The sequence below is a fragment of the Pagrus pagrus genome, assembly GCF_965226575.1.
Source record: "Pagrus pagrus genome assembly, chromosome: 14".
Classification (NCBI taxonomy): Eukaryota; Metazoa; Chordata; class Actinopteri; order Spariformes; family Sparidae; genus Pagrus; species Pagrus pagrus.
In genome coordinates this window covers 15,051,830-15,078,768 of record NC_140198.1, presented here as the reverse complement: position 1 = coordinate 15,078,768, position 26,939 = coordinate 15,051,830, and the positions used below count along the sequence as shown (strand labels likewise).

Sequence of the window (26,939 nt, the reverse complement as noted above, 5' to 3'; positions counted from 1 at the left end):
TAAGGCACTCTGGTCGGCGTCCTTGGAAATCAAAATACTTTGAGAGGGCCAGACTAATACACGTTTGCCAACTACTCTGGTGATGCCAGGCTAACAAAAACAAGATATTGCATTAATTAGAGTTGTCCTTAAATTCACTATATAACTAGTAGTCTAGTAGTTGTGCCACATAATGCTACAGGTACAATGCTAACTCTTATGTATATCACTGTGATCACCCACCCTGGTATTCTGGATCTGAAGGCTGCCGTGCTCCAGCAGGGAAAACCGCGGGTCCTTTCCAAGCAGACTGACCCCATTCTTTCTCCAGGTGACCGTAGGCTCTGGGTCCCCTGACGCCTGACACCTCAGTAGGGACACGCCTCCCAACCCCTGCGTTTGGTTGGACGGGCCCTGCCGGATGATGGGTGGTGGGCGGTCCTTCAGGGCTAAGGATAATAATCAAGGCACAGGTGTTACTATTCACATACAATAGCAGCACTGTAATTTGGATGTCATGGTCTCGGCATAGAACAATGAGTCTCTGTTCTAACTGGTTTGATGTGGCTTGATTTGTGAAAAAATAAAGACATGACCTTATCACAAGGTGTTAATTTGTGATCGCAGTAATTGCATTAGTGGTTGCAGACCCAAGATGTTAGGGTTCAAACTGTTGGGTTTGTTGTGAGAGGAAGTGACTGTTTTGTGAGCCTTTTCCGCAGTAGGGCAGTGCGCTCATGGCACTGCATCACACCTTTGAGCTTTAATTACTAGGTGAGGATTAACGATGCTTCACCCGTGGTGCTAATTACCATACCTTCTTTATAACACCTCTCAACACATTCATGCCTGTCCTCTCTCTTCCTACTGTGACTCATGAATGCAGCCCACCATCCCCTCCCCGACACAGACACACACGGCCATACACACGAAACTAAACTATGAATTAGCATGCCAAGCAGAACAACAATTCATCTCTTTTAAAGCTTTTTAAAGCATGTTATATCATCCAGAAAACAGCCTCTGCACTCTGCAACAGTAATTTCTGCAGCGTTGAAGCTCTCGAGGCCTTGTAACTACCCCCCGCTTCCAATTTCCTCACTGCTGCTCTCCACTGTTATCAGGCCTGTCTCCATTCGCACAAGTGTTTACAGCTGGTTCCCCCTGCCTTATCTTTCATCACACCTCCTTCAGCACAATGAGGAACACGGCAACTCAAGCAGAATAGCCGAGAAATCGGGTACAACTACGAGCAGGGATGGTTAGAAGAACCACATGTAATACAGCCAGTTATTATGGAGGCTGAATTGTTTGCATTTATATGGAGACAGAAAATGCTATGAACACAAAATAAATGCTTCACTGACCAGGCCTTCATGTGGAAAACATATATCTTCTTTTCAGCAAGCTATCATTACCCAAGTGATTAGAGAGCCAACAACATCATAACACTGTTCCTAATTTAGCTGTGAAAAGAAATCCAAAAGTTGCTTTTCAAGATTGTTTATCACTTATCATAACCAGCGGCTATTCACTCTGCAAAATATAATGAATAATTTCACAGAAGTTTTGCAGATAAACCAATGCTGGGAGACCTAATTATTAGCTGTGTGCCTGCTACTGAGGGGATGCTGATTATTATAACATTTATTAGATGAGTATCTAATCTGAGCAACCATTTCTACAAATACCCCTCTACTGCTGCTAAAAACTAGAGTTGAACCTCTCAGGGTCCTTGTGTGGACTCAAACAATTCACCTCAAGGCATCCTCAGTATCAGTAGGAATCTGTCAGACATATGTGAAGTGATACTACACTCAAATCTGGTATCAGACACTCAACCCCCAAAGGCTTGAAATATGGCTTTTGAAAAAAGTGTAGCTTGCAACTGTGTGGAGGGCAGTGGCTATGGTCCGTTTGGACTCTAATGGTGACCCAGTTTCACCTTCTATAGAAAATTGGCGAAATCTCTTGCATCACTGCAGTATCTCAACTGTCCATTTATATGTTCAGCAAAAAAACGCTAAAACTGTCTTCCTCAGCTTGAAAGCTAGTGTATACAGTGATGTGTGTGCATTAAAATGCGTGATTGCAGTTCTTACAGTGGTCAGAGGAAGTATGCTGAACTTGCTTATCCTACACAAGCATAGCTTCACTTCCAAGTTGCAGCACATATAGTGTGTCATGTCCAACTGGATAATTAATAAACCATCAGTCAAACATCCAAGGCAACGTCAAGGTTGGAGCACTACTCCATATCTGAAGCCTCAGAAAATGTTGTGCAGGCTTCCAACACTTAACTTGGTATCATGGCAACTATTTGCTTACAGCCATCAATCAAGTACATTTCTTTCGTCCCCCATACTCTGCACCAAACATTTGGATATTGATCCATCTCCTCTGAGTGACAGAACAAGAGTCGTTTCCTCTCCAAAAAACACTTCAACAGATGTTAATTTAATAATGTGTGGGAGAAAAAGCCAAGAAACAAATGGAGTGAAGGGCATAAACAGCTCCCAGCTGGCAGCGGCGCGGCACTTAATGCTGACATTAAAGCTTTGTCAAAAAAGTGTAAAGTGTCTCTCCATCAAGGAGAGGTTTATTTTACATCATTTCAGTCTTTTCAGATTATTCAGACTTAGCGCAGTGAGGTGATAATGAAAAGGATGATTGTGGTTGATTGGCATTTAGAACATACTGTAGAGACGTATCTTTATAAGTGTGGGCAGAAAAACAACCTTTGATATGCTGGTATTCAATGTTTTATAAGGTCTGGACAAAGCTTATGTGTGTATTTTTTGTATGATTTATGCATAACAACGTCACGCTGAAAAATGCACTAAATCACATACAGACTACTATTGACAAAGCTCTAAAATTATATGCATGTTGTAGGATGCTGCCCTAGTTTGAACAGCATTGCTAAAACAATGTGACTTCAGGAAGCAGAGTGAAATATGTTGGATGATCATATAAAAGTGGGTATTAAGCATCAAAAATTCTTCAAATCAAGTTCAACAAGGAGTTTACTGTGTGTATGCTGTAAGTACTGCCATCATTAAGTTTGAATATACTTTCCCCTTTTTACATTTAATTGCATCAGAAAAGCAGTGGTGTTTCTGTCATCTACCAGCTATTTGGAGAAATCCCTCCAGATGATACCATGTGGGAAAAAAAGTAATGGCTCCATTCAGGTGAAATTACCTGTGTATTGAGCCATGCAATCATGCAATAGTGTTTTAAACATTCACTAATATTGTGCATGTAACTCCCTGATGCATAATATAGTTAACAGGGTGTAACAACAGAAGGCAAGTAGAAAATGTTCATACAGAATTGTTTTTAGTGCATGTTGGTGCTGTTAAATCCAATAGCTAAAAAAGGTAACTTGCATATGTTAGTACACTGTATAGATTATCATTTGCTTTCAGTCAGTCTGTGTGTATGTGTGTGTGTGTGTTGCCTTACCATCTGATACCTCAAGCTGGGCCTTGGCCATGATGCTGCCTGCTACAGTGAGTGCCTGGCAGATATAATACCCTGCATCAGAGCGTTGAACAGATGAAATGGTCAACTCCCCGTTCACGGACACCGAGACACGGCTATCTCCTTTTGTCGGCTGGCTGGGAAACAGAAGATCCTACAGGGAGTGAAAGTGGGAGAAAATGTGAACAAAATCGGATTGGTATTCTTGCAGCAAGCCAAAAATGTATAAGCTGGAACATCCTTAAAATAAGTAGTTGTTCTTATCTTTCTTATCTCTTATTGATGACATATTTTCCATCTGAATGTGAAAAATTCCTAGCTTTCTTCTTCAGTGATCTTAATATTGTTCACAATGTATTTGAGGAGTTTTGAAAGGATACACCATCTGTACAAAACCTCATAAACTAGATATTGTGTCCCACACAAACTTCTCCACTGCTTTAAATATTTTCGCTTATTACTGTATTTGTGCATATTTTCATTTTATGCAGATGACACTCATTTCTATCTTCCTGTAACATGGTGACTTAAGCTTTTTTCTAAGTAATTACTTTGCCAAATTAATCGTCGATTTTCGTTGAAAACTGAATGTATTGTATTTTATGTATTTTAACTTCACATCATAGGCCAAGTGACTTTAAAAAATCTGCCCAGAATATGCTGACATATTCAAACAAATGTACATTTCAGTTAGAAAACTGGGTCAGTGTCGCTTTCCTACTTTGTCTGAATGGCAGTTTACCCCCAGAGTGATAATCCTGCTGTGATAACCTGCAGTCATGGCCACGAAATTGAGGCATCAGCGTTGTCTGTTTCTGCACCCGAAGCAGACAGGCTGATGGGCAGGAAAGGACATTAGCTAGCTTTCATTATGTCTAATGACTCTAATGCAGCACATGACATTGTTTCTTGCTCAGTGAATTGGCCGGTCGGACTGGTGCAGATTGATGATAAATGACCACTTCATTATCTGTATGTGGAACAGAACCACACTCTGCTGTCCCCTGGTTTGATCCTTTTAGTCAGTTCATTAGCTATTTTTTATACTTTAGATACTTTATTCTGGATGTTGCTGCTAAATTTATATCACGGTTGGCCTAAAAGAAAAATCATAAATTCCGCATTATGCACAGATACACACAGGTACATTCTGTCAAAATTGGTATCCTCACCTGGCTACCTTCTCGCTGCCAGAAGACAGTGGGCTGAGGTTTACCCCTGGTCTCGCAGGGAAAGGTAGCTGTTCGCCCTTGCGTGACAATCTGGTCACGGGGTCGCACCACAAACTGGGGCGCCTCTGAGGTTAAAGGTAAAATAAACCATAACACAATAGCAACACATTTGTTCAGACTTCCAAAGTGTGTATTACTGGGAAACTAGCTTGAAGAGAAAAATGCTTGACTGAAGTTCCAGCTACAAACTAAAATATTCATGCATTAGGTCTTTAATCATTACGTAACTATTTCTTGACTATGCCATTCATTCTGCTGCCAGGACATCAGAATGAATGATATCTAATGAACATCCTAATCAATTCAAGTTCTTGAACTTAGGCATATCAACCAAACTGCATCTAGACCCCCATTTAGAAAGAAGTGTGGTGATAAATCCACTGTTTCTTCAAAAACCTGCCAGGGGAAGTCAGGAGTTGATAGTAACAATGTAGATATGCATGTCCAATATTAGTTTGATGAATGCGTTTGTGGAATGCCACAACAGTCCATGCATACATGTGTGTGATCAAAAACAGAAAAATAGCAATGCATGCACAATGGGATCAGCTCTTACTTACCAACGGGCCGAGCTGGTGACACAACAATGGTGTGGGTGAGATCAACACACAACACAGAGAGAAGGACAGCAGAGGAGTAGAACAGAGGGACAGAAAAAAAAAAGAATGAAAATCAGAAATGAATGAGGTGAAGTCGGGTTTCCATCCATGAAGTTGAGGGGGGAGGAGGGGGGAGCTCAGTCACCAAAAGCAGGTGATGGCATGGGCCTCAAGGAAATAGCACCTTGGCACGATAGGGGGAATGATAACAAATGCCAAAAAAACACTGGCTGAACAATTTATCTGTAACACTTAACCAGCTGAGTCGTCACAATAAAATGTTGGCATTGTACGTATCATACACGTCATATCAACATTTACATTGCATGAAAGCACTGGGTCATGCTAATGAGACACCACTGTTCGAGACTGCAATTTAACATTTGTAACAAGACGTTTAGACATTTTCCTGCTTTGTTAGTGGCATCAAAACCTAATATTTTTGACGGGATGTCGGGACAATTTCCTGCTGTTTTAGTGCCAACGAAAACAAGGTATTTTTAATGAGATGTCAGAACAATTTCCAACTGTGTTAGTGGCATCTGAACTAGGCAAGCCAAAACATAGATTATTTCTAACCATAATCAAGTGTTTTTTGTGGCTTACCAGACCATACGGACAGAGATGTCACAACATAAAATTGAAAATTTAGTGTAAGGAAATGTCAAAATTAACCAATATTGGTGTTTTGCAGAAACGTACATTGCCAACATTTATTCTGGGGATTAGGTTGACCTTACTTTCTGCCTCAAGAATAAAACATTCACACAGTTAACAGATCTGATTTATATCAAGTGCCTCATCCAAATGAAACAAACCTTTGACAGGCAGGTTTACAATAGAATTAACTTAAAATGATTAAATAGCCAATTATCATTATTAAGCAATTTTAATTATTGATATATGGCTGACTTTCATTTTGTTTTGCTATGTTTATCTTCAATATCAGTCTAATTATAACTTTAAAAAGGGAAAATATTGCAAAACATATCGAAACCCACAATTAAAAATACAACAAAATGAAGTGATACAATTCCATTAGGATCTAGTTTTCCTTCCCTCGAAATAGTCACGTCTTTTTCTTTTTTTTTTTTTTTTTTAAATGGACAGCCTTTGTACGGATTTTGTAATAGTGGTCTGTATTAACTCGCTATATACGTATGACCTTTAGTATTTTACTCAAGCCCAAGCATAAATCTGGCTTAATATAGGGGACATATTGCTCTAAATATTTATTGTTTGACTTTAACGCCAAGCCAAACCAGGTCTTTAGATTGGATCTGGATTGTTTTGAAGATATGACAATTCATGCATGATGGGTAATAGGAACAAGAATAAGAATCCAGTATATGAGTTATATAATAAAGAAGGAATGAACAGTCCATGTAATGAGATTTTTGATGTAGAGTATGTATGACGATGTATGATATACTTATTAAGGTGTAACGGATGTGTTATTGGTTGGTTCCAAGTAAACTGTTACTTATCTTAATGGTTTCACACACACAGTTATAATGGCAGTTTAAAGAGCAGAAAGCAGAGGGGAGCTGACTCCCCCAAAAAAGCATTACTTGTATTTTTACAATATCAACCTTTACTATGAAATACTATAGCTTCCTCTGATTGATATTGTGTAAATATGGAGTTAGAGGGCTGGATGGAGAATAAGCCCCTCAGGATATGTCATAAGAGGTGGTTGGATTGTTCATATCTGGAGCCTAGCTGGAGATCTGAAACAATCAACTACATCAGCCTGCTTTATGAAAGAAAGGCTGAGGCCAGGCAGAGCCTTTCAGCAGGGGGGCAATAATGCTCGTAAAGTGGGCAATAAAGGACTGATTGTCCTGTGGCCTGCTTTGGGAGATACAAAAAATATCAGGGATGGGTTATGAGCTTCGCCCCAAGTGAGTCCAAAGGCAGTTACCCACCTCTGATAGTAAGGTAGGCAGAGGCCTCCACTTTACCCACACGGTTCTCTGCTAGGCAGGTGAAGGTTCCCTGATCGCTGACTGATGCTTTCTTTATCCTCAGCAGGAAGTCCTCTTTTTCATATCTGATGTCATACCTGGTGACAGAGAGGAGCAGTGACAACAAGTTAAGGTTGACTTCATGAAATGGGAAGATCAATACAATTACATGCATATTGAAATGCTCTCTTTTTAATCAAGCAAATACAATCAACAAACAATGAAATGAAATCGGGGTTGTGTAAACCTCTGTGATGCTTTAGATGGAAGCTTTTATAAAGGATGTGTCATTTTTGATAGAATAAAGACAGACTTTCTAAGGCAATTAAGACTCCCTGCTGCATACACTCTGCTACAGAGGCAGAAAAAAGGGGAGCAATTATGCTGAGATGAAGGCATGGCAAAATGAAAGGTGCTTTCAGCTGGAACCCTAGCTGTTCCACTATTTCAATATTTATAAAGACGAGCCACCCACTGTGGTGTGGGCTATGCAGTATGCTATACTATGTGTGTGTGTGTGTGTATTTGTGTGGGAGAGAGAGGAAAAGAAAGGGAGACAGAGAGAGAAGGAGAGACAGACAAACAGTCTGAGAGTAAGGGAGTGGCACAGTCTGACAAACTGAATCTGATGAATGAGCAGAGCAGTAAGAAATGACTAATTCATAGATATGTTCCATGCATCAGTGTGTATCCTCCAGTGCAGCATACTGTAAGGCTGCAGTGGTGCAGTTAGAGCGAGAGAAACATCTCAACGACTAGAGTTTAGATAAGCGCCTCAGAGGGGCTACACACAGAACGAGTCGAGGAGCAAGGAGTCGGGCTCTCCCTCTCTGGGGTCCCTTTTGGCGTGAGAGATCCTGTGAAATTGTCTAGCCAGCCATACTGATTCAGAGATGGGAGGCAAGTCAGGCAGAGAAATGGCACAAGGGGTGAGAAAAAGTCACATCTGAAATAGATGTTCCAAAGGGTGTGGGCAGAATATCGATGGGGGCGGTGGGGTCTGTCCGGAGTCTGCCGAGGACTCCATTCACAGCACATCTCTGACCCAGATACAGACTTCCCAGGAGGCTGACGGGTTTAGGAGAAGAATGAAAGAAGTGGAAGGAGGGAAGTGAGGCGAGGCGGGTCTGAAAGTAGGACATGTTTCTAGAGTCAAGGGGTGCCGAGGTAGAGGGTACAACTCAGGTAGGCAGACAGAGAGACAGACAGTTAATATAGTCTACCTCACAATATATTCTTACACCGTGACACACCAGAGAGGGTACCATTTTGTTTTATATAGCATTAATGGCTAACAGGTGTTAGTTACACTTGTAGCACAAGTAGATGTTTCTCTGTTTTCAGGGGATGAAAGGCTTTTAGAACTCTGATTGAAAGCTGAATAAACAATTTAACAGTCGACTCACAAGGTTTTGAAGATCACAGACTTAATTTACCTTAATTTTCTCTGCTGTTAAATCTGGGGTTGGTAAGATTAGAGAAACCAGCGAGAGCAAGCTAAATTTTCAAGCTAAGAACTTCTAGCCACGTTCAACAAGCTCTCTTAGGTTTTTTAGTCTGAAATATTCACAAACAACTCTGTTAATTGCCAAAATCGTATAAACACAAGAAAAACAGCTGTCACGAATGTACCTCAGTCCGAAAAGGCCACCTGGCACGACAGTTACTGCTCTGCTGTGGGTGTGTGCTAGCTTACTGGGTTAGCCTCTGAACCAGTCTGTCAGGGGCAGTGCATCGTTATCATCGCGAACCACATCCAGCTACCTTATGTCTCATTCACATGTAAGAAAACAGCAAACTATATCATGATAAACAACATGGCTATCGCTATTACTCACCGCTTTCAAGCTAGCATGTTAGTATTGGGAAATTTCGGCTGCACACTTGCCATTCTTGTGTGGCTAGCTCGCTATTAGCTTTAGCAACATATTCACCTAGCCTCGTGGCAGACACTGGCCCGGGTAAAAGAGCCACACTGGATTTTTATTTTTATTTTGTCAGAGCATTTGATTTATTGTTTTTCGTTGAGATGCTAAGAGATTTTCTACAGCTATATTACGCATAATACTAACACTAATAAAATATTTTAATACTAAAACTAATAAAACCGTATTACCTTATTTTATATTTCTAAAATAACTCACCAACCGTAGCTTTAATACCCTGGTATTTGATTTATTGATAGCAATTCTAGTAGTAATTGAATACATATCCAAGAACATGATCTTTAATTAGCTTTAGATGTTAAATTTCCATCAATCACAAGCAGGAGAGCAGTAAAAAGCGATGAATGAATCAGTCCGATTATAAAACTACATGTAAATGCACTGCTTCAGCTGCCTGAAACATCAAATATACGGACTGCTTAAACCTAGCCGATAAATTCAAAGGTTTTGATCGATGGCCAGATTGTATAATGAGACGTGCTGTAATTAAAAGCATAAAGCGCTGAGCATTAACTATTAAGACCCACATGACAGGCTGATAATGACTTATAAAAATAAGTGTTCTTAATGGGATTGCAATGCAATTAATGCGTGCTTGTGATGTGGGTGAACAAAGGTGAACAAAACCACAGGAACATCTTATAATATGATGCAAACTACCAACTACTATTAGCTGTGCTTCAACATTTATCCATTATGACTTTTATTGTAAAAATACACACACACACACAAACGTATGCACGCATACCACAGAGCACTAGAGCACTCCACACATCCACACACATCCCTCACCTGCCACGGGGAATATCAACGTCCTCCTTTTTCCAGCGCAGTGTAGGCTGCGGGTCACCGTGGACCTGACACCTGAACTCTACGCTCTCGTCAACTAAGACCACCTGGTTCACAGGCCGTTGCACAAACACTGGTCTTTCTGGATGTGGGCAGTAAACACAACATAGATGCTCAGTATACTTCCGACTGAGCGATAAATACTGCATGTGCTAGTGTGCAGTAAATACATGAGAGAAAAAGTCATGTTTTATTCCTTTTGAGCCAGGGAGTGTCTTACCGAACACCGAGAGCTGAGCTTTTTCACTTTCTCTTTCTCCGACCATGTTGGCCGCCACGCACACATATATCCCCCCGTCAGTCTTCTTGGTATTTGAGATGGTCAGCTTTCCTCCACGAACCTGGCAAAAAAAAAAAAAAGCATGTTATTATGATGAACCAGTTATAAAAAACAGTTCCGGATATATGTGAATGGTTGAATCTTAAGGTAAGCGTATAGGTTTCATGTATATTGCAGAAGAGAGCTCCCTGGGGGGTAACTCACCGTGATTCTGTCATCTTTGAGGTCAAGACGAGCTTTATCTTTCCTCCAGAAGGTCGTGGGTTCAGGATGCCCACGTGGAGCCTGACACTCAAAACTGGCAGTCTCCCCGACCGCCACCACCATATCCTGTGGGTTCAGTCTGAAGTCATCACGTAACACTACGAGACAAAATAAAGGGAACAGGGGCCGTTACTTTGACTGCAACAAAGGCTTATTCAGTTGATTAGCTTGAAATTTAATCAGATTCCATTATGTGAAGCAGGGAGTCGCTCTGAGACTGAGATGTCTCAGGTTAACTGACCTCCAGGACCTTTTTCTAATGTGAGAATCCAAAGACAATTTTATCAAGACCGCCTCACAGAATCTTCAGCCGTCTCTCAGTCTTTAATAATACAGCTGTCCCCCTGAGGGGGAAGGGGCTCTTCTTTGATCTCACTGGCTAAATATAAGAGCATGTTAAGCCAGGTAGGTAGGATTAACAGTACAATATACTGTACATATAGGAAAGACACCTAGAAGGAGAGCGGAGAACATTAAAGAAAGGGGAAATTCAGAAGCAACACAAAAGGGGGGGTCTAGAAGATTAAGCAAAAGCAACATTTGTAGAGCTCTATAATGGCATCCAGTTTTTCCCACACATTGATTTTACTTGGGTGGGTTGTTACCTTCACCATCTCCCTTCGCTCTACGCTTCCCATCTATTGACATTCGCACATGATCTGCAGGGACCAGCCCAGAGATGTTCTCTGGTACAATGCCACTCCTGCAAATGCACTTATTGTGCGTTCTTATGCCGCTGTTTCATAAAAGCTTGTAAGCGCACTCGGTTGTTGCTATGTCAGTCTGTATCATGTTGGCTTTGACAGTTCACCTGCCCTTGTGAAAACGCTATCATGGGTGAACAGATCCAACGCAGAAGTAGTTTTTAAGCCGACTTGTGTGATTTTATAGGTTCATTGTCGTCGTCAAATATCAACATTCTTGGCTGGTCCTCCCAACCATTCTCGCACACACGTCCACCACCGCCTGCCAGATACACAGTCATTCTGTGGGAAACCCTGGACGTCTAAACACAAAGTTCCTGACCTCCGACAAAGTGATAGTGAAGGATGGAACAAGAGTTGCACAGAGGTAGCAGCAGGGCACATGTTGGGGTGGGTGGACAATTTAACCTAAACCCTTTTCTAGAGCAAACTTTATGGAGTCAATAATCTAACAGGTTCAGCGCTGGGGAGTATGAATGGGCATTGATTTCAGTTTCTTGTATACAGGAAGTGTATTAATAGTAAAGCCTGATTATTGTGCTCAAGAGGAAGTCAGAGGGTCACCAAATCATTCAAAATCTTCCTCTGGGAACATATTAGAAAATGAAATACACTACATGAGAGAGGGTCTTGACTCTCTCATGTACTGTATCCAAGTTTAATGGCCTTATTATGCCCGAAATGAATCTGATGGTTATGAGTAGTATTGCATGTCCATCTCAGCCATGAAAGTGCATCTCTGCTACAGTTAAGATCATGTTGCTTATGATGGCTTAACATTGCAATGTTATGTTAAGATTTGAACCAAGGCTATGGTCTACTCTGAAGTATGTGCTGTGTGCTAATTCAAACATTTATTGGACATCTGCAGAATTTAAGGTCAATAGTGATCAATAGTGCTGTGAAATTCACTATATTCAAACTCCAATTTCCAAAGTTATTATTTTGACCAATAAAAAAAAAAACCTGTTCGGCTGAGCCTCTTTGGGGATTTTCTGTGAAACCTTGGATGAAAACAGCAGTTTGAAGATGGGCCTGCACTTTGTGAAGGTGAGACCTTGGTTACTTGAAAAGAGGCTGCACTGTCGCATGTACAAATTGGAAGAGAAAGCACCAGTGACCATGGATATTGACTGAATCAAACACTCCTTTATGAAGCTTTATGGAATGACTACAGAGGAGGTGCAAGGTCTCATTCAAGACCTGGGGAAAAACGATTTCAAAATATCTCATTAACAGCAGCAAATGTCACTGAGATGTTCCTGTTGGATAGTTAGAATGTTTCTTTTGAGAAATACGCTGAAAGTCTGTCATACTTTGCTTGAGAGGGATCAATACTGTTGCTAGCAGAGAGGCAACAACTCTATAATATGAAAAAAGAGCCTGGAATTATGACAGCTACTTGAAATACAGATGGTGAAATATGACAAAATCCCCTTTTTTAAAAACGCACACAGCTTTAGTTCTTTAGAATTCCATTCATGAGCAGTCCTTTCGGCGCTCTATCACTGTCGGACAAGCATTTTAATTTATCCATGCGTGCCAAGGGTGTCTGTTTCTTGATTTTGTACGTTCAAAGCCGCGGCAACATCAATAATTGTCAAGCAATGCCTGTAAAAGCCATACTCATGCATTTTGAACAGAAGTATGAGCTAACTGCCGCTAAGTTAAAAGGTTACAGCTTCAAAACTTCCCCATTCTGTCACAATAGTTATACCGAATATCAGTTCAAAGTCGGCTGCTTTAAGTAGCTACAGAAATCACTGCACTGTTAAAAATAGAGATCATGATTTAGATCTTGCAACGAGCTGCGGCCGCTTTGCATTAATACATCGTGACATGTTGTTTTTGCGGAAAGTGTTACTGTAGGCCAAATTTAAATAATAAAGTGCCTGGTGTGACAACAATCGTGACTGCGAGTACAAAAGAAAAATTGTTGCAAAGAACTCCAATTAAGAGTTAGCAGCTTGTGATAAAAGATTCACTGATGAGCGTCATTTTAGGTGTGAATGACTGGTGAAAAACTAGTGAACCCTAATTATAAATCACACTTGCTGTATGTAGTTAACATCAGTCAAGTATCTTAACATTTTTTTTTTTGCTTTTTAATTGCCCCATTTATGTCCAGCTAGTAAAATGGTTGACAGTGTTACGTCCCGTTTCCCAAGAAATGTCTAATGCAAATCAAATGCACGGTGCAGAACTAAAACTTAATGGCAGTTTGTAAAACTCAGAGCAGCATAGAATGAAAGAAAAACACTGGCTCAGTGTTCAGTTTGCTTTTCATCCTCATTACAGCCATAAGCCGTTCTGCTGATATACTGTAGCATGAATTCTAAGTCCCAGAGGACACCTCTAGTGAGAAAGAAAAATCAGGGAAGGAGCCAAAGGCCCTTTGGCCCAGCTGTCAATCACATGTGCTGCAGTAGTCTCAGTTGAAGACACTGCTTTGGCTCAGGCATATTCCTAGCTGGCTGTCATATGTTGCTATACGCTTAATGACCCAACACTCATCCAGTCACAAAACTACCTTCCTGTTTCTGAGTTGTCACATTAAAGGTGCTACTATTACAACAAAGCTTGTCTCAAGAGACTGTGAAGCCCAGACACGCGTAGAAAAACTGGATAATTGAAGCCACTAAGAGACAACCAAATTCCACAGAATAAAGCAGAAAATTGGTATTGTGTTAGATTTAACAGTGCTGAGAGTTTAACAACACAACAGAGTTTATTAACACCATCTGTGACAAATCTAAAAACCCTATTCTGATAAAAGACACAACTAATAACTTGCTGCAGGTAAAGGTCTATCATTTTAAAGTCCCCACAATTCTTACTTCCTCCTGTTTTACTTATTGTCTCAGTTTCAGGGATATTTCAAAATTGCACGTAACCCCTAAGACCCCATTTGTTTTATGATTGGTGGTGTACATAATAAATCATGTCCAAATAAATGGGAAGTGAAAAACTTATTATATACAATCTCTTGGTAATAGGCTACTGAAAATTTGAAAGGGTACGGGGGTGGGTTCCTTGTCCAAATACATAAATTCTGTCCATTTTGTGGTTGTGATTTATTCCATCCTGACAGTATACATTACCGCACTGCAATGACAGCTATCCCACACCCCCAACACTGCTGTGGGTGCCCCCCCATTTCCTGCTGGCCTCTGCAGGATTTTGTAGGTGGTGTTCATGAAGGCATGTGAGATGCGGGGTGGGGGGTTGTTGTTGTAATCTATTGTTATCAAATGTGGAACCCTGTGGAGGCAGCACCCATGTGTAGGCTGCTGTCGGGTGGCAATTATTTCTGATGGTGGGGCCCGCCACGGCTGCCTAATGTTGCCTGATTGAGTATTGCTCAATTATTCAAACAAGCTATTCACGGGACTCACTCATTCACCAGTTTCATTTATCAAATCAGAAGGAGAATGATTTGTAAATGGGCTTCATTTCATGGCACAATGGGTGGTAAAAATATGTGACAAGGTGGAAGTATCTGAATTCAAATAACTATACAGGGACTCATTATATGATTAATGGGAGAAGCGTGGTAAATTTTGAGATATTCCATCTGAGCATCCTGATTTCTTGAGACCCTCTTCAGCTACAGCAGCACTCTATAACTGAATTTAATCTCGGCATTTCACCACAACATCAAATCCAAGAAGATCCCACTTGAGATCTTGAGGCGTGTTGCTCAGCTTGCGAGCCACAATCATTCAAAAGTGGAAAATCAGATCCATTTTTGGTATCAGGTACTACAAGGTTTTTGAGCAGCCTGTTCATTCCTATGCAGACTGTGCTGTTTCAAAACGCTGCAGTACATTTAATAGATATTAACAGACAGACATGCATTTATTATTTTCTCTGGTACACTTAATGTCTCCTGTGTCCATTAAGCTTGCATGCATTTACTGCAGCGTCTCTCTTCAAGGATGCAAGTCAGACTGAATATCTCTACAACTATTCATGGTCCCTAGAGGGGGGATCCTACTGAGTGCTATCGTCTGTCTTTTTATATATTGCCACAAAAAGGTTAACATATTTCATTTCTTAGCAGCACGTTTTGACAACTATTGGATTTATTGTCATGGCATTTGGTATTGTCATGTATTCAAGGTATGAATTGCACGACCATCATTAAAGCAACTACAAGGAACTTTCCTTTTTGTTATTCTGGCGGCCCCTGTGGACAGAAGTGGTACGAGCATCATCGCCTGTGTCTAAAGATCTTGATCTGGCTAGCTTATGCGTTTGTTTTTAAATCAGTGAACGCAAGATGCAACTCTCTTTTTCTTTTTTAAACAGCACTGTTTACTGGAACATGTTGATGAGGTAATGTATCTATTCGTGGCTATGTAAGATTAATAACTGTAATATAACGATGGTGAACCAAAGTAAACTTTGTCTTAGTGCCATACCACCAAATTACAGAGCAGCTTCTTCTCCCATGCTGTGACCCGGTGACAGGCATCAACAATAAATATATATTTTATGGTTGACAATAGAATGCAAAGTGCCCAGATACAGAACCGATTTCAGCTATAAAATGTCTACGTCTGACTTGAGTTATCTTGTGTATAATGTTCAAAATTAGACACGTGCTCAGCGTATCCATGTATGTTCACGCATCCGTGCAAGAAACAGCAGACTTGGCGAGATGCAAACTCCAAAGCGATTAACGACTTAAATTTTCTAATCATTTTTGACCTATTAATTTAGCACTAATTGAGTCAGTTCAAAACATTAATTTATCGAAGAAGACGTGACTTCATAACTCAAAGTGGTAAATAAACAAGGTGTGACAGACAGATGGTGATGGGTGACAAAGCTGCACCCTAATTAACTCGTGCATCATTTTGTTGATTTTGTAGTGATCTGCTTGTTTGTCTTTGCATGTGTATGTGTGTGTGTGTGTGTGTCTGTGTGTGCATATGGTGAGCAGGCTGGTGGTCCGCTGAGGAAATATACTGTATAACCTCACACCTTACAACCCCACCCAGAAGATACGGTTGTGGTATCTGCGCATTGCAATGCTGGCAAAGGCACAAAGAAACAGAATTGTTTATGAGGAGAGAGGACTGACGAAGACACCAACACCTTGCTAGTGGTTGCATGTGGCAGATGGCTGCATTTCCATCCGGGAGTCACAGATGCAGAGAAGAAATGATGTGCTGCAGGTGGACGAAGCTCACCACATAGCAGGTTTAAACAGCAATCAGGTGGTTGAAATAGTTAAATAGCAGCTATTTCTTCACATGCAGTGTGCCTTAGCCTGTGTCAGGCATCGTGACGCTAAAACAACCATAAAACTGCTGTAAAGATGTATACAGATAGTGATCTAGTGACAGAAAATGCATTACAGCAGCTCAGTGATTTCTTCTGACAGTGGTCTGCTAAATTGTGGTTTGGAGTTTGCTGAAGATTCTTTTTGAACACGATCGCCTGTAGGGGTGTGTCACTTTCTCAAGGATGTCCCATATCTGTCACATGCATAAAACGCACACTGACGCATACGCACATACACACACATGCATAAACAACAAAAACAGCTGCCCTGCTGTTATATCACAAAGTTTGCTGATGACCACAACATATCATCGCTGTTTAGGAGGCAGATGCAGAAACTGAGACAGATATGCCGACACGCACTTGGGGGGGGGGGGGGAGCGAGGAGAGATATAGAGTGGAGAGAGGGCGATTTGCATTGGGGATTTTTTGAATAAATAAACAACTTAACATGTCTGTGCCCTAAAAAAGTCATCAGCAATCAGTCAGGACTACGATCAGCGGGGAGATGAGGAGCGTTTACACAATGTCCCCTGAGGCTACGAGCCCAGCACAGGCGTACATTACCTATTATAATTCTGCCTTTACAACAGCAGGACACAGCATGAGTAAACCTAGGCCCACTTTAAAAGAAAAAATATGGTACCAAGCAAATAGAACCATGTATTTCGGGTACGGCGCTAAAGGAGAAAAAGGACACAAAATGAGAATCAGCTTTTGTTTGGAATTTGAATCTTTACAGTCTCATTGGATGTACAACTACCACCTCTAATTTGCATTATTGGCCACTGCTGGAGTGTGTGGATAAAAAATTCCCCATATTTTATCCAAACATATTTATCAGCAGTTGGTTCAAGCATTAAGACCAAAAATGACCCAAGTTCATTTCCATTTTTAAAACTCGACAAAAAAAATCAAATCTCGAAGGCAGGGTTAGGTCAGTAGCTCCATGGTAACCGAAGTCAGCAGTCTCCAAAATTATAAGCAGGCAGCAACCTAGCACCGCTTCGCTTTGCTTTTTTGGCATCATTAGTGTCGAGTCCAATTAGCGTCAATATGAGGGTTGGAAATAGATGAGCGGTGAAAAGTGAGCACGCCTCTGGCAACCCAAAATTTAGTTTTAAATGCAATTTAGTTTCTCGAAACTGTTTCTCCCGCTGTTTCCGTTAGAATTAACCCCCATAGCTTTGCTCTTAAACATGGAGATGGCTTTTACTTTTTTTTTTCCTTTTCACCCAAATTTGCACACACACACAACCGTAGGGCCCATTTCACCCAATTCCATACTCGCAACCGCTCTTTCCAAGAGATATTTGAATGTGAATTTACACTAAAACATTTTCTTTATGCATTCTTTGGCCTTTTGAGTTAGAAGCCAGTCAACCACCATGAAGGGTTAACAATAAACGCCCTACCGATTGTCATGTTTAATTAACCTCCATTCTCCTGTCATGTAATGTAAATTGAAGTTGTGGATGGTATAGGAGGAGGGTTCTCCCTTCCCCCTCCCCACATCTCCATTCCCCTCATTTCTCACTTGCTATGCCTCTAGTTACAGTAACAGCATTCCCTCAGACCACATTTCCCCATCTATAATTAATTACTCCTGTCTCCATGCGTTTCTTCACTAGAACGCATTCCTCTATCTCTCAGACTAGCCTATGCAAATCTGCTCCTTCCTGCTCCCCAGACTATCTCATCTACTTACACCTGTAAATCCAGATGCTCTTTTGTGTGCGTGGCATTATGCAAACATTTGTACATGACCTTATAGTCCATGATTATGCATTTAAGGATGCTAAATCCCTCCTCTTTAACTGTGATTTCATTTCATTGTCTTCTGGAGTAAACCATTCCCAAATCTGACTGGGCTGGGAGGCACATATGACCCCGTGCTCATAAACTTGGAAGCTGCTCTGGTTCCTACTGGAGGAATATTAAAAGTGAGGCGAGAAAAAAAATGGAAGAAAGCAAAATACAGAAAAAGACGATCACATATTTTTTCTCGTAAACCACGGATATCATAGACCCTTACAGCAATATTGTGGAGATGTACAACATGAGCTGGAAAATGAGTCAGGGATCAAAATCTAGCCTTTTATCCGCCTTGTTTCACTAAAGCAGCGGTCACCCAGGGAGAGAGCTTTTTCCTCCATGCACTCGTCTTCTCTAACTGAAATTATGCACGCTGCTGTGTCTCACAGTCATCGTCGTCGTCATCACAATGGAATGAACTGGATAAACAAGCACGAATGCAATCCCTCGCAGACCTTTAAAGGTTAAGAAAAAGGCCTTAATCTGTTTTTCTGCACCTTCCCTGTAATTCTAGCAGCCACTTCTGCTCCTCTCTCCATGTTCTCATGTGATGATGCTTTCACTGTATAGACTCCATAATAGGCTATATCATATTTCCCTATCGCCTTGACTTTTGTGGGATGTAATGGAAGTGATGCTGGAGAAAGCAAAAAATCATCAGTGATAATCTGTGCGCCTACACCACCCGGCATGATCAAACACATCTCATGATGGCCACCAGAGATGGTGGTCCTAAGCTGTGTTTACCACAACATCCTGGTTATATCCTTCTTTGCATGGGTACATACAGATGGGCCACAATATGTGCATGTTTGGATAGCATATAGATATGTATGAATGCATCGGGGGAAAAAAATGCTGGGAGCTATGAAGCAGAGCACAGCACCCCCACTACTGCTGGCATTCGGCACAAAAGAAAACTAATTAATATGGTAATGTCATGCTACCACATTAACTGATAAAATATGGTACGCTTTGCTGCTTTGATTGCACTGATTTGACCTTTGATCTCTAAATGAGTAAATGAACTGAAATGATCGAATATGAGTGTAGTGTACAAGGCTCATGTGACCTGGAGGTGAGGCTCCCACCACCCGCACCCATCCACCATGTTACACACGGCACTGACTGAGGGTTCAAATAAAATTAGAGATGGGAATCAAGATCCAGGTCCAGTATAGACCTGGTTTCATTGGAATTGTATGCCCCTGGCCTGAGCCTCATTTCCTTTTTTCAATTACGACAGTTGAACAGTGATGACAGTGATGTTGCTGGAAACCTGCGACAAGGAGCCATGGCCGGGAGGAAGTAACAGTTGGACGTTGCATCATTTCATGAAGAAAGATAGCAAAGGTGCTAGTTGTAATGTCTGTCAAATGGTTATTTCATGTGCGGCTGGAAACACCAACAATGTGCTGAAACATCTTTCTATGAAACTCAAATTCCATGAATAACATGTGTTTGACTCATAATAGGAACAACCTCAGGAATACAGCCTGAAGTATCCTTCAGCACATGAAATAAGGTAACAAACTCACTAAATCATTCATTCACTGAATAAAGTTTGGTGCCTTAATAAGTGTGCTCAAGTTTACTTTGGACTATATTCCCAAAGTTTTCACTTAACAATAAGTATCACTAATAAAGGGTATATTTATAGTTCTCTTGTTAAAGAGATCTTGATCAATGGGACCTCCTGGTAAAAATATGAAATGAAAGAATCCAAAGAATCCTTAAAAATCCATTGAGGGCTTAAAATAACAATATATCAGCAGATAAGGAGGCTTTTTAACATAAGAATGTTGATCCCATTTTGATCCCTTATATTAGAATTGAATGCACTGTGATTTCTTGTTACTTATTGGTCAATATATATCTGAGACCTACGGATTGGTTATCCATGATGGGGTCCTAGTCAGGCATTTGAAAGCCATAAGTCACCTTCCACAAGACAGGGTTTCAGGTATACAGTATGACTCAGTAACCATAAGCTCCACCCACCTCCACCCCAGCCCCCATCACCACTGCTCCACTGAGCAGCTTAGAAGATTATTCACCCCAAATCTCTGTTAATCACATCCATGCACACCCCCTGGTGAACCAAAGGCCACACAGCACAGATCCTGTACGTACACAGTGAGCAGCTGTTGGCTGCTGCCGCTGACCTGCTGCTCTCCAACACCTTCCCGGAATCTCTTCCTCCCTCTTCTGCCGCGTAAAGCGTCTAAGCAGATTAAAAATGCACAATCTATCAGAAGAAAGACCGTGGTGCCACTTCTGAAAATGGCATACATTTTTTATATGCGACATTTCCATAGACAGATAGGTATGGAAAACCCGTCCAATCTTCCAGTGATCGCCCATCATGGGGTGATCGGTCTCCGGTGAGAGAGCACGTCGCTCCCCGCGTGAACACACACATGCATATTCATGCGCTTTCTGGTGAAGGTACACACTGACACACACAGAGGGAGGTACGTGTGCAAACACAATCGCATATAACATCTCTTCCTCTCTCTCTCTCTTTTCTCTCTCTAACACACACACATGCACATGGAGAAGATAAACTGGCTCAATCCATCAACATCTTTATGCTGCAGACTTTCACGTTTCAAGTTAATCATCTCTCTCTTCATCCCCTGTCAGTCTTCCTCTCCATTTGTTTCACCCACACCGCCCATATATGGTACATTTTGTCAAACAAAGGAGGTGGCCTCCTCCAACTCTTCATATTAGTCCCCACTTTTATGCTTCGCCATCGCAATCTCTCCCTTGAGACATAAAAATACATGCAATGCTTTTCAAAGTGAATCTAAGGCCAAGTATAAGAAAACAGACTTATACAAATATAGCAGTTCATTATTTGAGCAGAGTGTGTGGTGCGCTGGTTGACAAAATAACTGTAAATACTGACATGGCTAATCTCAGCACAGCTGTTAGTATTAGGTCCTTTAATCCTGGTCCAGATCGGTGATGTGCTCACACTGGCTTGGGGACAGATGAGCAACAGCCACCAGGCTGCCAAGTGGGCTAAAGGCAGCAGACTGGCCTGACGCTCACTTTTAGACATGATAAGCTGTGAATCTGTGGGTCCTGGGGGGCAGCTGCAAACAGCACAGCCTTTGTGTTGCATCACACAGCCTTTTGACAAAATATGACGGATTCTGCTGCAATCTCACAGCAAAACTCTGAAAACTCTAAAATGTTTTTTTTCACTTTGCTTTTAAACAGCAACTGTTCCATCCTCACAGGGGGCTCGAAAGTAAAGAAAAACAGTGGTGGCTGACAACAACACCCTCATGACCGGAGGGAAAATTTCACTTGTCGTTGGAACGAGCAATAAAAAGAGACAATTCAGCAGAACTACAGATAATTACTTTAAATAAAAAATGTGTAAGGTTGTTACACCACTATGAATAAGAGTTTTGACATGTTTTCCAAAGGCATTGATGTATTGTGTTGAGAGATATCTCCTGAAGTTAGCAGGCCAACCAGCTAGCCCCAGCCTGTCCTTTTTGATAACACCACACTACCAGCACCCAGTCTGGGCCGCTAGCTGCATGGCTAACTGAGCTAACTAGCAAACAGCAGCCTACAGCAGCGCTTACTGCTGCGCTAGCAGTTACTCTTGCGATATGCTATTTTGTTTGAGAGGTGGCCAATTCTTACATATTGCACCTTTAGGTCACACTGTATTTATACTAATAGTTTCATCAGCCTTTTTTTAATTAGAATAAAATATGTGTAATATTTGGTTGAAACCTGTAGACCTGGCAGCACATAACTGAGCTGTTGTATAAGTAAACTATTGCTATGATTTATCAGCTGCTTCTCTTTGTCCCTTTCTTTCTCTCTTTATATTAGCTTTATTTAAAAAAAAATCTTTTTTAATTCTGCAGGAAACAGCACACAGCTCTGCAAACAAACACACACTACGTATTATGCACCTCACTTCAGTTTGCTCAGATGTCCTCTGTATGACGAAGGATCTGACCCATTTGATTTTCTAGTCCCGTGTTTTATCTGATTTTATCAAAAATCAAATCAAATTTGTCGATGCTTTCATAACCTGTCAATCACGGCTCTAACTGACAGGCTGTTGCCCATCGCAGAGATCTCCCCCTGATGAAACACAACACAGGGACGCTTCTCTTTCCTGCAGGCGATGTAATAAGCCTTTAAATCATGGTAAAATGACTGCTGTGAGAGGCTGACTCTGCAGCACAAGGAGCTGCACTTCTCTGCTGCTGACACACTGGAGCCAGTCTGCACTGACTTTACTGTCTGTTCTGCATACGACGCCGTGTGCCAGAACCAATTGTCTGTGGTCAGATGTACAAAAGAGAGGAAGAGGCAACATCTGTGTCACGTATCGGTAAGAAGAAAGGTCAGAAGTGTAAGACGTGCAATAAATGACTGACAGATGCAAGCATGGACATGGCTGCCAACACGTATTCTCTAGGTACGAGGCGTAAGGAAACTGACAATCCCGTCTTAATCTTCTGGATAAGGAAAATCAACCAACGCTCCCACAGCACACAAACAGGCGGCGCAAACAAAACAGACCCAGTTGGCTTCCGCAGCTTGTTCTCTTCAACTCACGATTGAAATTCAAAGATTATTAGTTGAATTGAAACTATTTAATAAAACATGGAACGAAAAAATGACTACTGTATTTACCTTGAGTTATTTACATGCCATCGAGCAGAGATTAAACAGCCAATCAGCTAAATCTGAAATGTGATGAATGGTGAATGAATTGCCTGATAAAAAGTTCTAGAAATACCAAATGTTTTCCCTTTCATCACTAATTATCAAATGTTCAAATCCTCTAGGCAAGCATCCAAATGCACATTGAAAGAAACTATCATTATTATTATTATAAGGCTTTCTAAGATGGTTGGTGGAGGCGAGAAGTTGTAAAAAGAGGGAGAAAATGAGGAACAAACAAGGGGTCAATCAATAAAAGTTGGCTTTCTATACTTAATAAAGCCGTATTCAGCCTGTGCTCCCGACACCACAAAGACCGCACTTATGATTTTTTAAGTTGCTCCAATTACTGGCTGGCAGAGGCGTTTGAGAAAAGCACCATTAACCTCGGCATCCGAAGAAACAGAAAACAGCCGGGTGTTTTCTCTCAGGGAATGTAATTGATGAGACACCGTGGAACAACACACCCACTGGAGCGTCCAGTCCCACGGCAAATTATTACTTGGCTTACAGTACGTGTGGAGTCTACCTGGTTTCTGTGTTCATGATATTTGGTGCCTGACAGCATAACATACTGTTCTAATACACTCTGAGTCAGTGATGATGAACAGCCCAGTATAGTCAATGTTTCCTTTGGTGCAAAAATATCAAATAATGCTTTTAACTTTCACCATCGCAGTAGTGATTAACACTTCCTGATTGAAGATTAACGTGTGGATGTGTACATGACGTATTCACATTTTCCTGGCAGCAGAAACACAGCTGCATTCAAAGTGTTTTCAGTACACAGCTTAATGAACACAGCAGCAGAGGAACCATCCCTCAGATTGACACACTGAGTCTTGAGCCTCCGAACATCACTAATGCTCTTTTTACCAAATTCTCTCGATCCAAGGCTGCATGTTAATGAACTGTTTCTGTATTAAAAGATCTACTGTATGTATTTCGAAGTTTCTGTCAGAATGAAATCCAAAGGGATGAATGATGTAAAAAGCGATGCTGAAAAAGACCATTAAGCCAGCACGAAGGTCTCGTACTCGAATTGAGTTTGCATGTTCTCACTGTGTGGGTCTCCTCTGGGTGCTCTCTTTCCTCCCACAGTCCAGAGACATGCAGGTTAGGTGAAATGGAAAAGCCTAAATTGCCCGTAGGTGTGAATGTGTTTGTCAGTCCGTGTGTGTGTTAGCCCTGAAGACCTGTCCACAGTGAACCCTGACTCTCACCCAATGTGTGCTGAGATGGACTCCATCCTTTCACTCTAGACAGAATGTGCAGTTTAGTGATATTTCAATAAATACGAAACCCACAGAAGAACTGTACAAAGTCGGTCACCAAACTAGACAGTTCACTTTCGAGTCATGTTTGCACTGCTATTATATCTTATTACTTTATTGAACTGTATGGCTTTAGGGATGGCGATATCAGTCTGTCTGTGTTTTGCTCCACCACTTTGGTCCTGGCTGAAATATCTCAACTAATAGATGGATTGCAATGAAATTTTGTACAGACATTCATCGTCCCCAGAGGATGTGATTTTAGCGATCTCCTGGCATTTCATCAAGCACCACCATTAGGTTGGCACTTTTTGTGTAATGTTACGACAACTATAGCATGGACTCGCATGACATTTGGTACAGACATTCATGACTCGTGCCACCATCAGGCGAAATCTTAACCTCATCCGGTGAAAAGTCTGCTGCAGTGTTTTTTCAATCCCGTTCCTGGTCCTGAGGGCCTCCTGCCCTACATGTTTTAGATGTTTACCTGCTCCAACACACCTGATTCAACTGATCAGCTTGTAACCAGTGAAAGAAACATGGCGATGCGGCATGACAGGCCTCATGGAAGAGGACCAAGCCCCCAGGAAGTTCTCCAAGCTTTGAAGCCAATTTGACCCAAAAATACTTTTTTCCCATAGGCTTACATTTTGAAAGAATTGGCTTTAAAAAGGCAAAAACAAAAAACGCTGAAGACATTTTTTGAGTGTCACAACCCCTTGAAATAACTTCCCATTCAAGTTAACAAAAGGCTAATCTGGAAGTTAGCTGCTCGACCAGGAGAAGTGTCTTGTGTGTAAGCTCTATGGACCGCACAAAATGGAAGCTATGCAGACAATCTGGGTAATTTCACACCCAGGAAGTCAAACTTTTTTGGCTTCATGCGCCACTGAGCAGCTGTAATAGGAATGAACGGGGCCCCACCTCCGATGCTGTATCCAGATATTCACTTATTAGACCCATGAAGAGGACTCGCTCCCTCTGTCGATATTAAAGGTTCTAAGGTGATGAAAACACATTGATTCTTCTGTCAAGGTGGTCCTAGATTGATGAAAACATAATTATGAATATTATTTTCCATTTCTCTTAGTAGGTTCCTATAAATCCTGCACAGAGGGATAAACACTGCTTTATCTCTTTAGCTACTTAACATCGAGCCATCTGAATGTTTAGTTACATGTAGAAAAATGAATGTTATGCAATGAGGTAGCAAATAAGCGTGATGTGCTTTATTTACACAGGTTGTGCTGATTTTAATCCTGTCAGGTTTGTTTGTCAAAATGCAGCTGGTTCTGGAATGAAGCTTCAGCTGTTGTCACAGACACAACCATCTTTAATTGACAGTCTGACGGTGAAATGCCCTTATAAAAAGAATCGGGCATGTTGAAATTCAGGGAATGTTATCAGTAAAAGTCAGGTGAGAAGTATTCATGGATATGCTGGGGTGCAGCCGGATAGATTACCGCAGAGCTTAAAAGTCTCCAATATGTGGAATCACAACTCTGCCCCTATTGGCTTAATGGAGTGAATCCTATGGGAGCCTTCACTCCTGTGTCACTCTGCTGCACCACTTCTGCCTCGACAAATGCTAAAAATATTACAGCATAAAGGTGAGTGGACTCCACATCCCTTTCAAAATTTTCAAAAGGCTACGATTTATCCTGTAAGAGCGAGAATCTTCTTTCAGAGCATGCTTAAGAGCTCGAGGAATCTCATCCACCTCGTCAGCCATTTGGTGTAGGTATTAAACCGCACTCCCCCCCGCCCCCCTCATAATCTCTTCGCTGGGAGATAGGGGCAAAACGTAATCAGCTCAGATAACTAGGCTATCACAGAGGTGTAGGCTTCCGTATCTATCATTTTTTTGCATTACATTCTTTTAAAAGGGAGCACTCGGAATTTTTCACTTAGCTCGGTTGTCTTCATCCTATATGGAGGCTGTCAGAGTTATTGCCAAGCAAACAGTACTCTTTTGTTTCCTTATCATTTAATTGATCAGCAGAACGATCTGTAATAATGAATTGTTTCTGAGCAAATTCCTAAATTACAGAGCGCAGCATGTAGTTACAACTTCATTAGCCGGGGCTTGAGGTTTTATCAGACTGAAGCGTTCATTATAGTGTTACCTTGCATTCACGTTTCCATCTGCAAAATTAGAACAATATTTCCTGAAAAAAAAATTAACATATCCCTTCCTAAGCAATTACAGCTGGATAAATTCTCCCCCAGACTGTTTGTACTCTTACTTCTTTGTTTGAGGAGTGTGTATGAATTAGTAATAGGACCAGTGATCCCCTTGCTGCTAAATAGGTTAGAGGAAAGAATATATAATGATGTATGAGGGAAGTTGGGGGTTGTGAGAGACAGCCCTACAGAGGGAATAACAGACTGCCACATAGCAAGATACAATGTAGAGAGAGAGAGTGTTTATTCTGGATGGGTAGCTGTATGGTTTCAACCTTGGTGGGTGTGCTGTTGAGCGCTGCATGGCTGAGTTGAGCTGCAGTGCAACTCGCTGTGGCTCACTCTCGAAACCCTC

The 26,939-nt window shown here is 41.3% G+C and overlaps 1 protein-coding gene across 3 annotated transcripts in view; it reads right to left on the bottom strand.

Annotated features, from left to right (window-relative positions):
* Window positions 1-26,939, bottom strand: part of LOC311268913 (roundabout homolog 2-like) — an 88,695-nt gene that overhangs the window by 27,107 nt on the left and 34,649 nt on the right. For 2 of the 3 annotated variants that reach the window (XM_084372870.1, XM_084372871.1), the window contains exons 3-9: window positions 10,543-10,700; window positions 10,279-10,399; window positions 10,002-10,140; window positions 7,225-7,361; window positions 4,638-4,762; window positions 3,448-3,619; window positions 223-428 (exon numbers count right to left, since the gene is read on the bottom strand). In XM_084372870.1, the coding sequence (XP_084228996.1) occupies window positions 223-428; window positions 3,448-3,619; window positions 4,638-4,762; window positions 7,225-7,361; window positions 10,002-10,140; window positions 10,279-10,399; window positions 10,543-10,700 (1,058 nt within the window). Of the gene's footprint in view, window positions 1-222; window positions 429-3,447; window positions 3,620-4,637; window positions 4,763-5,257; window positions 5,270-7,224; window positions 7,362-10,001; window positions 10,141-10,278; window positions 10,400-10,542; window positions 10,701-26,939 lie in introns of all 3 variants that reach the window. The other variant, XM_084372869.1, reaches the window with a different exon arrangement.